Source organism: Xyrauchen texanus, chromosome 1 (assembly GCF_025860055.1).
Source record: "Xyrauchen texanus isolate HMW12.3.18 chromosome 1, RBS_HiC_50CHRs, whole genome shotgun sequence".
NCBI lineage: Eukaryota > Metazoa > Chordata > Actinopteri > Cypriniformes > Catostomidae > Xyrauchen > Xyrauchen texanus.
In genome coordinates, this window is record NC_068276.1 from 20,844,435 (window position 1) to 20,858,593 (window position 14,159).

The 14,159-nt window shown below is 39.4% G+C and overlaps 2 protein-coding genes across 3 annotated transcripts in view; one reads left to right on the forward strand and one right to left on the reverse strand.

Moving 5' to 3' along the window:
- Nucleotides 1-557, forward strand: part of LOC127644100 (diacylglycerol kinase delta-like) — an 86,556-nt gene extending 85,999 nt beyond the window's left edge. For both annotated transcript variants that reach the window (XM_052127130.1, XM_052127124.1), the window contains one exon: nucleotides 414-557. In XM_052127130.1, coding sequence (XP_051983090.1) covers nucleotides 414-466 — 53 coding nt within the window. In that variant the 3' untranslated portion in view covers nucleotides 467-557. The remainder of the gene's footprint in view (nucleotides 1-413) is intronic.
- On the reverse strand, nucleotides 515-12,212 carry LOC127644116 (cysteine and histidine-rich domain-containing protein 1-like). The gene is made up of 11 exons (XM_052127141.1): nucleotides 11,941-12,212; nucleotides 11,432-11,481; nucleotides 11,202-11,258; nucleotides 10,096-10,250; nucleotides 9,760-9,863; nucleotides 9,364-9,416; nucleotides 7,971-8,041; nucleotides 5,412-5,514; nucleotides 5,165-5,284; nucleotides 3,846-3,908; nucleotides 515-3,700 (listed from the first exon to the last, which is right to left on the reverse strand). Exons 1-11 carry the CDS (start codon nucleotides 12,002-12,004, stop codon nucleotides 3,371-3,373), a joined length of 1,170 nt encoding a protein of 389 aa, XP_051983101.1. The 5' UTR covers nucleotides 12,005-12,212; the 3' UTR covers nucleotides 515-3,370.
- Between the last annotated feature and the right edge of the window lie 1,947 nt (nucleotides 12,213-14,159).

The following is a 14,159-nucleotide window of genomic DNA, read 5'->3' on the forward strand; positions in this document are numbered from 1 at the left end:
TGACAGTAGCAACACATTATCTCAAACAATTAAAAAACTCAAAATAGATTGTTTCCAAATGACAGTAACAAATGTGCATTTGATTTTAAACAAATAATTATTTTCACGTTTTTCACGTCTTTTTTAAATAAGAAACCAAGTGGGCAATGTTTTTGGGCTTATTAGGGTAACTACCCCTACATTCATTCATATTGCCTCTGGTAAAGTTATGTCAACTGATCGATCGATTATGTGAACGATCGATCTCACCTAACACTGGGCAGATGCACAGATACATAGTTGTTTGTAAAGAGAGAGAAATCAAATCATTATCAGCACATGCAGGGATCATCAGTCAATGCAAACAGTAGTCCAGTTTACAGCAAACCACATTATTAGGATTAATGATTGATATGTTTGTATGCACCTGTCAGGAGCTTGGGATATCAAGGCTGGGACAAGTGATGTGGACTCTGCAGGCAACTGAAAAGCTGAAGTTTTTTGCCAGGCCTCTGCTGTGAGGACTCAGGATGCTGCCTAATGCCCAGCGAGGGAGGACATGAGACCTTCCCCCTCCCCCCAGTGTTTGTGAACTTTTTTTTTGGAGGGGCATTTCTGTTGTGGTTATGTTCTCTGTGGTTATGTTCTCTGCCTGCCGATGGTTTAATGATGTCATGGGAAACACCGGTCAGCAAAGAGCAAGAGTGGACCGAAACTCCCAGAATCCTTCTACACATTTTGTATTTTCAACAATGCATGAGATAAACCGTTCTCTTTTTTTATCTTATTTTATTATCTTGCTACCTTTTTCTCTTTCTTAGTATTCAAGCCGTCAGACCCAAACTCGGAAAGACTTCTCTTATGCCCCGCCATCTGAACAACAAGTAACAAACTAAATCTTTATTGTAATGAAAACTATGAAACAAATGTGCAAAAAAGGAATATCTTGAAGAATGAATGTATGGAGGACTTGTGTTATTCGTCAAAATGGCTGAATAGTTAGAAATCTGCATTTAGTCTCTGTATCTCTCTATCAGAAGACCCTCTAGGTTTCTGCATGCCTTTCATGCCCATATGCAGAAAAAAAGGTCTATTTTCTCTTTTTCTCTCGGATCATCAGCCAAGTTGTGATATTGTATCACTAGTGTGTCAATTGAGATGTAGTTCTAGAAGCTTCAGTGCCGTAAATCTCGTGCCAAGTTAGTAAATGGAGCGCTGTGGTTTAAAGTGAGCAGTTTCTTTGACTTTCCTTTTTTCTGCAGGGAAATCTTGTGAAAGAAAATGATGCTGTATGTTGTACATTTCAAGATGTATTTTATCTTGCCTTGCACTTTAATATAGAAGACAAATCAAACTTAAAGGTTGTGTGTTTTGTTTTATCATGTGAAAAATAGTACCCCATTAATGGAAAACCAATGATGAGCTGTTACATATGACATAGTATATAATCAAACTTTATGAATGTTATTCAAATGTGGCCCTTTTTCAGGGTTCAATCTTACTGAGGTAAAGGAAAACTTGAACTTTTGTCTTAATATTGCATAATATATGGTTTTATCAGGAGACTCTAATGGTACGGTGTAACATGAGTGCACAAAATAAGATACTGGACATATACTTGTTTTCAGTACTGGACATCTTGTTTTCTTCATAGTTGTGAACAAAAGTCTAACAGTATTGCTCTGTAAAAAAAAAAAGAGAGAAATTCAAAAGTGGTCTTGATACGAGAGTTTGATAACAGTCTAGGTGCCGACAGACTCCCTAAAAACTGGAATGTATTTTTATTTATTTTTTTGCATGTGTTGAAAGTTCCTCATCAGGGATGAATTGTTGCTGTGTGCTATTCAGTTTTGATTGACATTATCATCACCACGGATCAAGATATGAACTGTGTTAATCAGGTATAAGCAGAAGGCAATGCTTTTATGAACAGAAATGTCTTTTTCAATGTTACTTTGAACTGAAAAAAAAAAAAAAAAAAACGTTTCGCTGGTACCCAATCCTTTCCATTGTCAAGACTGCTGTTTACTTTTGAAATGTATTATTTATCCTTTTTAATTATTTAAAATATTTTTGCCATATGGTTTGCAGTCAGGCTTCCATGGCCCTGGACTCTGTATGTGACTGCAAACACCTCTACTTCAGGATTGTTGCTGTTGACTTGAGAAAAATAAAGTGTGGCCATTGCTGTTTGAACTGTTTCAGTTTATTATGTTCCATGATGTAAACACAATAGCACTGATTGTTAGAGCTCTCAGCATGTTTTAAGCATACAGTCTTATTTTCCTGTTGATTTAACTGCTCAAATGACTCCGCTCCTGTACAAATAAAAGTGTAAGTTCACATACGCATGTACCTTCACACTCAAACAACATCGAAATATTTTGTAAACAGGTAAAAATCAATAAAACGACTTTAATATATGTTGTATTATAATTATTATATTTTGTGCATTTAAGGTCAAAAGGTAAATATCCAAAGCCAATAGGAGGGTTAAAGGGATAGTTCACCCAAAAATGAAAATTCTCTCATCATTTACTCACCCTCATGATATCCATAAGACTTTCTTTCTTTATCAGATCATATTTGAAGAGAAATAGAAAATATCTCCGCTCAGAAGGTCCTTAAAATGCAAATGAATGGAAATTTCTCTTTTGAAGCTCCAAATATCACAGACAGTCAGAAAAGTACAAAAAAGATAAACATTTAATAAATCGGGCTTCCATTCAACAGTGGAATCCGCATTACGTAATCGCATTGGTTTCTTTACTCAAAATGCCGAGAGGAGAATGTGAGATTACCTCTGTATTCATGGAAACACGGATTCGTCACACGAGATGCTGCTTGTCCTCCATCCTCTCGTTATGTGTTGGATAATAGTTAAAAAGTACTTAAATATTGATCTTTTTCACACCAAAAGCGATTCACTTTAGAAGACATTCATTTAACCGCTGGTATTGTATGGATGACGTTTATACTGACTTTCTGTGATTTTTGAAGCTTCAAAAGAGAAATCTCCACCTCTGGTGAAAGTCATACACACCTGGGATATCATAAAGGCGAGTAAATAATGAGAGAATGTTCATCTTTGGGTGAACTATCCCATTAATGCTGTCATTTCTGAAACGGCATCTTGCACTGAATGGAATCACTGAGGATGAAAGGTCTCTAAATACTTGGCATCCTTTATGGAGTCATGTGTAAAACTGGAGGACAACATTTTAAGAAGTTTATAACATTTGGATTCACAGTGACTCAATTCAGCAGAAGAAAAAAGGTAGGAGGGTTTAAAAAATGCTAGTTACACTAAAGTAGCAGAGCTAGGTATGACTACCATGTATATTTGTAAACAATACATAAATTACACTTCCATCACTATCTGGACAATAAACTACTTTTCTGTGGGTACATCAGCAAGCTCTTCTAGTTCAGGAGGACCATCATCTTCTGGGTTTTCTTCTTTCTTCTCTGTCTTTTTCTCACTCTCTTTCTTCTCCTCTTCCTCGTCTTCCCAGTCCGACTCGCTGATGTCATCATCTGAGATGTCCCAGTCAGGTTTGACGTACTCCTTTTCTGTGTTGTTTGTCTCATTGGTGACCTCTGGCTCGGGTTTGTGATGGGGGTCTTCTAGTTTGCCCCAGGCTACGGCGTCAGCCTTCCGCATGGTCACCTCAACTTTAGAGGGCACCATGTTCACAAAGCTGTTGTTCACATCGATCACCTAAAAGACCAGAGGTGGATACAGATGATGAACATTAAATGGAGACTCACTGGTGGGGTTATTACTGAAGATTTCATATAGTTTAATGTAGCATTGCTAAATCAGCACAATGTGTGTATTGAATGTGAGAAAGGAAGAGCCTTACCCCCCATAAATGGATGTCCTTGTGAAACACTTTATCACCCTCAAACTGAATGTGGCAGGTTAACTGCAGAATGATGTAGATGACAAAGTATCAATTGATGTATTAGATACTTTATTAAAAACTAAATTAATTCATCAAAAAGGCATTGGATGCTGATGTGGAGCGACTCTTCATTACAGAAATCTTCACTTTTTTTTTAACAATGTATTTTTTACTTAATCCAACTGGAATAAAATTCCTTGACATATGGTAACTGAAACACACACACACACACAAATAAAATGTTCTTTAAAAAATTGTTACACTTGTGTTCATGCTAAAAAATGACCGACCATTGGAAATAAATGGATTCGATTACAAAATAAAGAAATATTATGTGTTCAGGAGCATTTCTATCCTTTATATTAGCACATATATTAATAAACATGTGCACACACTCACACATAATGTGTGTTGAGCATCCTTTTGTGCATCATCTTTCCATGTGCCCTCTTTGAGGAATATTTCAAGATCTACTTATCATGTTATGTTTTGTTTGGGCTCATTTAAACCGGGATTGTCTGCTGTAAATTACAATATGTCTGTTATATATTCAGTATGTTTCAGGAAGTAATTAGGAAAAATGTGGCAAAAAGCCACATAGTACACTCTAAGTGAAACAAATTGTCTCATTGTATTCTACTAATTAAGACCTTTCCAATGACATATACAAATGGCATCTCCTCTATGGAGTGGTGGTGGTGCAGTGGGCTAAATCACATGACTGTGAATCAGAAGGTTGCTGGTTCGATCCCCACAGCCACCACCATTGTGCCCTTAAGCAAGGCACTTAACTCCAGGTTGGTCTGGGGGGATTGTCCCTGTAATAACTGCACTGTAAGTCGCTTTGGATAAAAGCGTCTGCCAAATGTTAATGTCCTCTTTTTTATGGTCTTACAAATTCTGAATATATTTGTTGTGATGAAAAATTTGCAAATGATGAGAACAAAACAGTTCTTATTTGTCAGCAAATTAAAAAGCATTTTTTACGAATTGGTAGGATCAGCTTTATACATAGTAAAGTCCATGCACAAAGATTCTAAGCTATAAAATGATACATATTTTGTTCAGATCAAGCAAGTGGTTATTATTTTATTATGTAATTATTATTATTATTATTTATGTATTTATTTCTGCAGGAAGTGCCCCACACTGGTATCAATAAAAAAAAAAAAAAACGTATACTTCTCATAATTATAAAAAAAACGAGTTGATAAAAATATATCATGTAATATCTTGTGACAAAATATCAGGAAGGTTAAAGGTCATGCTTATCTCACCAGTGTGCGGTTTGCCTCCACATAGGAATGCTCTGGGCTGGAGTTCTTGGCGTAGATTGTGACCACGACCTGGTTTCCTGTCTGGTGCCAGTCATGTCGACATGTCACCTTCTTTTTGTCCTGTAGACCAAAATAAATGACAGCTAACTACCTGCTATCCATATTTACCCACTGGATGGACGGACCAAACGACAGACAGAGAGGTATAGAGACAGATAAATAGATTGATGGATTGATATTGTTGTACCTGTTTGTGTATCCAGCAATGTTTGCCTGTAGTGCAGCCCTTCTGATCCAGGAAAGCATTAAAGTCAGTGGTCTTTATGCAGCAGCAGTTCCAGTATTTGTATCTATACAATCAATAGCAGACATGAGTGTGGGGATGGGGGCGTGGTCGTGTGTCTGTCTGCGGGAGAGCAGTAAGGCTCGTCACCTGGGCTGTCATTATCTCTAACACCTGTCTCTTGTTATAGTGATGGCGGAGGGAGACCTTGAAAGGCAGATGGACACATCAGAAAGGGGAGAGAGACAGCAGAGAGAGGGTGCGGTGTGTGCACAGGATATTCACATGTATCCGGTGGTTATAACTGAGATACTATTGAGGGGAAAAAAGCAGTGGTTATTTCCCGCCTCACCCATCCACTGATTTTGGAAACAAATTGGCCTGATTTTAAGAATTTATTAAGGGAAATGTGTGAGGAAGGGCCCTGTATAATGTTGTCTCGGTGTGTGACATGTGATGCTATGGCTGGTGAGGCGGTGCCAGGGCCGTCTACATCTGCTCCGCATCAAGATGACACAAGAGAGGGAATTCCCATCCTCAGGGGGTTCCTTAGGGGATTTCCCTCTAGAGCAATCACCTGACAAGTCCCTCAAACACGCGTTTGACCAAGTGAGTGTCGCACTCACATACCCGTATTTTTCAATTGTTAAAGACTGGTTGTATCAAATGAGGCAGGACACTCAAACAAAAGAAAATACAATCTGATTATTAGTACCGAAGAGCCGTCGGGAAACCCTTTTCCAGGCGGCTCACCATAATCCAATGGCTGGCCATTTAGGTCATGAAAAAATGCTTAACTGAATATCGAACCACCACAAAAGCACCATTGCACCCTCTACTGCTAATCAAGGTCCCCTCCGAAAGAAATGGCATGGACCTCGTCGGGCCATTAGAATGGACCACATGCGGGCATCACTTTATATTAGTTCTGGTAGACTATGCAACACGATGTCCGGAAGCAGTGCACCCGCACAACATCTCAGCACGTAGTGTTGGAGAGGCACTCTTCAGAATGATATAAGTGGGGATACCAAAATAAATCCTCACTGATCAAGGCACTACATTTATGTCACGAACACGAGTTGTTATCGATTCGGACCAGTTTTTATCACCCACAACTGGACTTAACAAAGGGTTATTGTCAGATCCCTTTAACTCCAATCTCCACAGTAAAAGTTTGTGACTCTTGCATTCAGTTTGTTCGGGGCCTGTGCCACGTTTCAGTGTCTCATGGACAAAATTCACAGACCACATACAGCATATGTCACCGCATATTTAGAGAGCTGAGAGCTCTCCGGAAGTTGCTGCGAAGGGCGGGGCTCATGGCCAACCCAAAGAAGTGCGCAATTGGGTGGGTGGAAGTTCGTGGAAGTATTTGGGGTTCCACTTGAGTCAAGGGCAGGTGCGACCCCAGGTTAACAAAACCACAGCGGTTGCGGCCTGCCCGAGGCCAAGACCAAAAAGTTTCTGGGACTGGCTGGCAACTACCGAAGGTTTGTGCCTAGTTATGCTGATTTCACCAGCCCGCTGACTGATCTAACTAGAAAGCGGGCCTCTGATCCGGTCCAGTCGTGCCAACAGGTTTTCCTAAAAGTAAAGTCTGCGCTTTGTGGGGAGGGTGCATTTACATAATCCACAATTTCTCTCTCCCCTTTATTTTGCAGAAGGATGCATCTGACAGGGGGCTGGGGGCGGTGCTCTCACTGGAGGTGGAGGAGGGAGGAATGGCGGTGCTGTTCAGAAGTCGCAAGCTCTCCTTGAATGAGACGAAGTACAGTACCATCGAAAAGGAGTGTCTTGCGATCAAGTGAGCTATCCTCACCCTCCGATACTACCTGCTGGGGCAGGCGTTCACCCTCTGCTCAGATCACGCCCCACTCCAATAGCTTCACCGCGCGGGTCAACCGTTGGTACCTGGCACTTCAGCCGTTTAAATTTTAGGTGATCCACAGGCCGAAGGTGCAGATGGCTGTGGCTGACTTTCTCTCCAGGCCAGATGTTGCCCCGACCTGAGTCGGGCAGTGGGGGTATGCGGGGATGGGGGCGGGGACTGTCATGGTCATGTATCTGTCTGCAGGAGAGGGAGAGCAGTAAGGCTCGTCACCTAGTATGTCATTATCGCTAGCACCTGTCTCTTGTTATAGTGATGGAGGAGGGAGACCTGAAAAGGCCAACAGACATATCAGTAAGGGGAGAGAGACAGATAGAGTTGACTGTGTGTGTGTCCACTACTGTTAACGTGTACTCTCATCGACATTGTGTATATATTTGGCCACTAAGAGCCCTTTTGTTTATGTTTTCGTTTGACGCTGAAGAATTACTCACATTAACTGTTCCGCTGCCTCCTGACTCCTCCATTTGCCCCGCAGATATGAACATTATTATAGAGAGTTATCATGCATCCCCCCTTCTTAGCGCAAGGGATTGAGTAAATGTTTTCCTTTTAAAGTTTGTAACAGATAAGAATAGGCAGAGGTCAAGCCACATTTTCAGATAAAGCCCCAAACGCTGCAGGTTTCTTACCCTTCGTGGAAGACTGGTACTCCGGGGTGATATATGCAGAGCTCAGCGTCAGTCTCTGGACCCTGGTAAGCCTGCAGACAAACAAGATCAAGCCACTTTAACACCTGGAGTCAACACACATCTGTTGTATGACTCACACTAAACACTAAATCAGCATTTTCATAAAGTATTACCTGTCTACACATCTATCCTCAAGAGAATACACTCAACAGTAACTTAGCATATTTAGGTAAACAAAACTTTAAAGCGCTGATGTACCTAAGACTCAGCACAAGCTCGGTCTCAGCTATTTAATGCCTTCACATGTGAAAATGTATTGATTTTTCTACTCCTTCAAATAGATAAATGAGCAAGCTGCAGCTATTATTTGGATCTCTAACAGTGGAAAAAGAAAAAACTCATATCTCTGACTAGAACCAATCTCATGTTATTAACCTGTAACAGGTGTTTACTTGTCATTAACTCTCACTAATGAGAACAAATATCATCTTATTAGCCTGTGACATGGGTTTATTTCTCGCCTGGACTAAAGAACAGTTCCTCTGAGTAATTAAACTGCTAACATGATAAACGTTCTGAATTTCAGCCAATTAATCTATTAAAGATTATCCTTTCACAAAGAAGGAATGGTGTAACAGAAGCCAGTAAGGTCAGTAAGGGATCTGAACATGCAGCTTTAGTAATTAATGAAACTCCTCTCTCAAGTGTCTCCATCACATCACCCCATTAGTACAATGCCTGATCTAGAATCAGTTTTTGAAATCACTCATAAGGGCAAAGGAAGCTGATCCTAAAATCACTGATACATAGAGTTCCAGGATTAGTTCCCAATGGAATTAGTCTTTACGTGCAGCGCATCAGTGTAATTCTTCATTATGTCCACTAGAGGGCATAAAACAGTGTTTTATGACAGTGGTTCTCAAACTTTTTGACTTCAAGGCCCCCAATTGTCTGAGAAAATATTCTAAGGCCCCCCCATGTAGGCTATTAGATATTTCCTTAAAACTTGTGATTCCAGAAATGTCTAGAACTTTATATTCTTCATAAAAAGCAAGCTGTTGATGGGAGTTACTACATCTTTTTAGTATTTTCAGTCAGTGGAATAATAATAATAATAATAATAATAATAATAATAATATAAAAATCATAATCATATTTTAAATCATTTTAAGAGATCTCGAGGCCCTGCTGGAAGTGTGCTGAGGCCCCCTAGTGGGTCCCGACCACCTGCTTGAGAACCACAGTTTTATGACACTCCAAGCTATTTTTTTTTTTCTTCCAAACATTTGTTATATAAAAAAGTTAAAGCAAAAGCAGAACAAAACAAAAAATAAATCAAAGCAAGGCAAAAAAAAAAAAAAAAACAGGGCACACACATTGCACAGACACCTACTGTTTTGCATCCTGTGTTTTTGCACTTAACCCCGACCATGACAGTTTGACTCTCTGGAAGACAGCAAGAGGTGGAAGAAGATAAGAAAAAAGAAGAGAGCATAATTAAGGTCAGATGGTTAAAAGCTGATTCATCAAAAGTTACATTGGTTATATTAAAACTCAATACTGCAATCAGTAACAACACAAGAGCCAAAACTGCAGCAGATATGAGAGACCTGATGTCACAGCAGGAGACTTTCTGTATTTGTTTTTACAGGGGGCCAACATGACAGACCACAGAGAGTTGGGACTAAAATCTAAAGCTTCTGTCAATGACTAAAATAACATTGGGGAGATTGACATTGACAAACTTCTAAGTCTATATGGTGTAAGGGTTTGCATTAGAATTGCTCACCTAGCTTCTCTCTCTTCTCCCTCTCAATGATCTCCATTTTCTCCACAATCTGAGCCAAAGAGGGAGAGATCTTCATCTGCAACTTCAACATGGGCTCATCTGAACTAGGTGAGGAAAAAAACATCACTGTCTGTTTCTATCTGAAAGTCACAGGTTGTACCTTATTTTATTTTAGAAAGACAAAGAGAGGGAGAGTGCCTTCAGTTGTGTTTCAGAGAAAAATAAACTTCAGAATTTTGTATTCAGGAGGTACGTGTGGAGTGCAACAGAACACAGAGATCAGAGATTCAGTGTGCATGCTGCATACGGTACTGCATGTATTCTCTATATGAATACCTGGGTCTCTCCTTATACAGGGCTTCTGCTGATTTGGGTCCTTGGTAGATAATTTCCTCTCCGCTGTGCTGTTTCGCCTCTCCCTTATCAGACGTCACCTCTGGCTGCAGTGGCTCCGGAGGCTTCTCGTTACTATGGCGCCCGCGGGAGCACCCCTGAGAGGACAAACACAGAGGGCAGTGCCAGTCAGCATCAGCCCCAGTGCAAATAATTACACGTTTGAGATTGTGTGAATGTGCATGACCTTTGTGCCAACAGAAAATGTGAAATGTCAAAAATATTTGATGAGTGCTTATGAACATTGCTTTTGTGCTACTCCAGTTTAATAACGTAATTCTGAATTGTGTCACTGCTAACATTGACTCCTGTATAATAAATGGCTTGTGTTTGTCCACATCCCATGTTAAAATGCACATTTTGAGTGAAGAATAGTATGTTCTGAGATTTTCTATGACTACAAATTATTTCACATGTGCGTCAATGTGTATGAAATCAGTCAGTACTGGAATCATACTTATATTTATAAAACAGAAAGTTTAATCCAATACGTAATCTGCTTAAAACAGGGACTTTTGCTTAGCAATATGATTTAAACCAAAAGTATTATTTTGTGATCATACAATGTAACACTTGGCCACTAAGAGCCCTTTTGTTTATGTTTTCATTTGACACTGAAGACATTTAGTTTCCTTATATGTATGTACGGGTGCTTTAGGAGTAGGGACCAATGAGGTTAAGGGTGAGCTTTAGGGATGAGGGCCAATCAGGTAGCCAGAATCTGGCAGGCAGTCAGATTTCGGCACAACACCGGGTTAAGAGGTACCTGACTCAGATCTAGGATTTTTATATGTCCTTCCAAAGAAAGCAATAAATCATTACTAGAGATTTTGCATATACAAATTCAGTCAGTTTTGATGACAAATTACATTTCAGGGAGCTCTGAAATTAATTGTATCCGCTGTTCCTATTTGTGCATTTAATATTTGTAATTTAAGAATCTCATATTTTAAGACATATTTTGTTACTCGATTCTGTGCTACATGTAATGCATCAAAAGCAGTGAAAGATTGACCGGTCACTGTTCTCATATCATTACCATACAGCACCTTGATTGACAGGAACTCTGAGAAATCTGTCGTCCTCTTTCTACAGCAGGACCAGCCCTGAGAATAAAAACCAAAACAAAGAACTTCATCAGAACAAAACAGAATATGAATATTAAGCTCCCACAAAGAACGCAAACACGCCGTCAATGTGCAATGTCAAGTTACAACAGTCATAGAACAGAGAAGCTGGTATTTTATATAAAGTGGAAAGATTGCAGTTTTATGCTCACCTTTAGGGCATCATGGAAGATTGGCACACCGGGGTGATACTGACAGGCATCTTCAAGGGGCGAGAAATAACATGGGTTAGTAGAAGGCATTAGCAGGTCCCATCCCTCTTTTTATGAAGAATTGTGGTCAAATAGGGCAACTCAAATAAACACATTCAAACACACACACTACTTTGGTATCTGAAAGTGCAGCCCAGCTGAGGAGGCTAGGCAGGGCAGCCATTTATGGAAGTAACATTAGATTAGAACACAGATGAACATGTGCTTGTGATGAGACTTGATGGACCTAACAAATATTTTATATTAGTCACTTACTTGTGTCAATTCTACCAATGTTACAAATGTTATAAAACACTTTCGCCTACAGTTGTTGGAAGATTTATGTAAATCAGGCTTGTGATACCAACCATGACCTTCATTTTGACAATTATGATAAATTCGATGTTCATGCAGACCCAGCATTCTCCATTTGCAATATGTAAATTAAAGAAAAAACATAAAGAAATTACCATCAGAGTTTTTGTCAGCATCAAATCGGCATCCACAGCCTCTGTTGTAACACAGCAGAGCCATGTTGGCCTGTTTGATATTCCCTTTTTTGTCTTTCACTTGATCTCAGGACTCTTTGGCTTGTGTATCTGCTCTGTTCGTGCTTGTCTCTGGTACTTATGAAGTCGCCCTGCCGCTGTGAAGCTTCACCGTAACCTTCAGCAGAAGAGAGATCCAGAAGGAACAACCACGTCCAGGGAAAGAGAAGGAAAGAGAGGCTTTCTAGTCTGAATGAACTCTATAAATAGCCCGTGCCATGCTATCTCTCCCTACAGCTGTTGGGTTCAGTCTGAGAGAGTGTGACATTCCTGGGGTCCAGAGAGCGAGGGGGGACAATGGGGGTTGGGGGCACAACTGAGTCTGGATTGCTTCACTAAAATCACCAACAAAAGCAACTGAAAGTAAGTATAACCTGTCTTTCCAAACACATGGGGTATATGACTTGGGGGAGACCGGGGCTAGTTGTCACTTTTTGTTTATTTTTGATAGTCAATTTCTGTCTAGCCACATGAACTGCACATTGAAGATTTGGCTACAGAAAAGCTTTTGAATATTACTACAGTTCTTTCTCAGAAAAAAAAGAAAGTTAATTGAAAACAGTTTGATCTTTTGTGACAACATGCCCCAATAGCAAGGCATATTGTCACGCTAAGTGGGACAAGTTGTCAATCGATCTTGCCACGAGGTTTCATGAGAACATTGTGGGGTGACAAACACCACAAAATCTACACATCTTTTCAAATAAAATATAAAATAGACATTAAACAGCCTATATTATAGGCTTTTAGTTACATTTAAAAAGTAAAACAATTATGAAGCACACATCGATTTTTTTTAACAACAAAGATACAAGCCATTGATACATCCAAGAAATATTGTAATGAATTAAAAACAATTATTTGACATTTAAAACACATGACAGCCTGCCCTGATTAAAATGTGACATGACCTGACATTCATGAAAGAAACCTTAACTTCCTAAGAACTAAGAATGCACTGATACCACTTTTTTTTTGTGCTCTTTAATATGTAAAGAAACACAAACCTCGAACTACACAATATTTCAATATAAATGTATAGCTTATTAAGACACCTTTATTATTAACTGGATAATGTAGCAGCAAAATTAACAGTAATTCCAGTCTTCAATTCTTCTGTAGAAATTAAACCGTTTTTTTTTTTTTTTTTTTTGCTAACTTTTTTCAACTTGCATCTGGACTTTAAAGGATTCGGATCTCTTTTTCATTCAATTTAGTTGTAAGACATCAGTCCACTTTTCAATCATACAGTTATTTTTTGGAATCCATTCAACTTGAATATCATTTGTAAACAAATGATAACAATAATAATATATTATAATAGTAATATATAGTAATATATCTCAATCGTGCAGTTTTGTCACGGATCCACCTGTCTCTCTCTCTCTCTCTTTCTTCCTCACTGACGTCAGCACTCACTCTCCCCTGAGTTCTGTTTACATGCACATGCATATCATTAGTGGCTAATCAAGGACTGCATAAATACCCCGCTTTCACACACATTGTTCTCATCGATAGTGTCTCTCAGACTCCAGACCTTTCTACTATGTCAAACATACCTGTGTCTTAATTATTGCCTGCAAGTATCATACAATTGTTGCGAGTTATCTCTTTTTCATGGTGTCTACTCTGTCTGGATATTACTCACCTGCTGTTGGCACTCTGCTCAACTGGATTTACTCACAATGTTTACATCACTGTTTTAATCATCTGTTCCATAAACCCTGCTACTGAGTTCATATCTCTGCATTCGTGAGTCTCTCCGTGACACCTTTAACTTTGAAACCCTCACGCTTTTATTTTGACATCCCGAACTCTCCAGGAAGTCCTGTATGTGTCTGTTTGTAGGCAAGTTCCCAATAGTTGAATTCACTTGTAATTCAAACGCACCTCCTGTGCCGTTCTAAATGCATATTATAAGTAAACCGAACTATTGAGCATCTACATCTGAGATGCTGTTCTTGAGTGGCGCTCAAATATTGTGCACAACTGTGAAGGCAAAAGATTGCCGCAAGTGTGTGTAAACAGCAGCGTCATTCACTGACGCACTGGAGCTGCATGTGCATTTTATATATTTTATTATTAAACACAGTCTTTTGTGATTCACAGAGTGATCGCATGTCTTCAAGTGGCTTTGAATA

Excerpts from the sequence above, each read along its gene's own strand:
- LOC127644116 (XM_052127141.1), bottom strand. The coding sequence starts at position 12,004 with ATGGCTCTGCTGTGTTACAACAGAGGCTGTGGATGCCGATTTGATGCT. Across the intron at positions 11,259-11,431 it reads TCTTCCATGATGCCCTAAAG|GGCTGGTCCTGCTGTAGAAA; the intron begins GTGAGCATAAAA and ends TTTTATTCTCAG. Across the intron at positions 5,285-5,411 it reads ATTGCTGGATACACAAACAG|GACAAAAAGAAGGTGACATG; the intron begins GTACAACAATAT and ends TTTGGTCTACAG.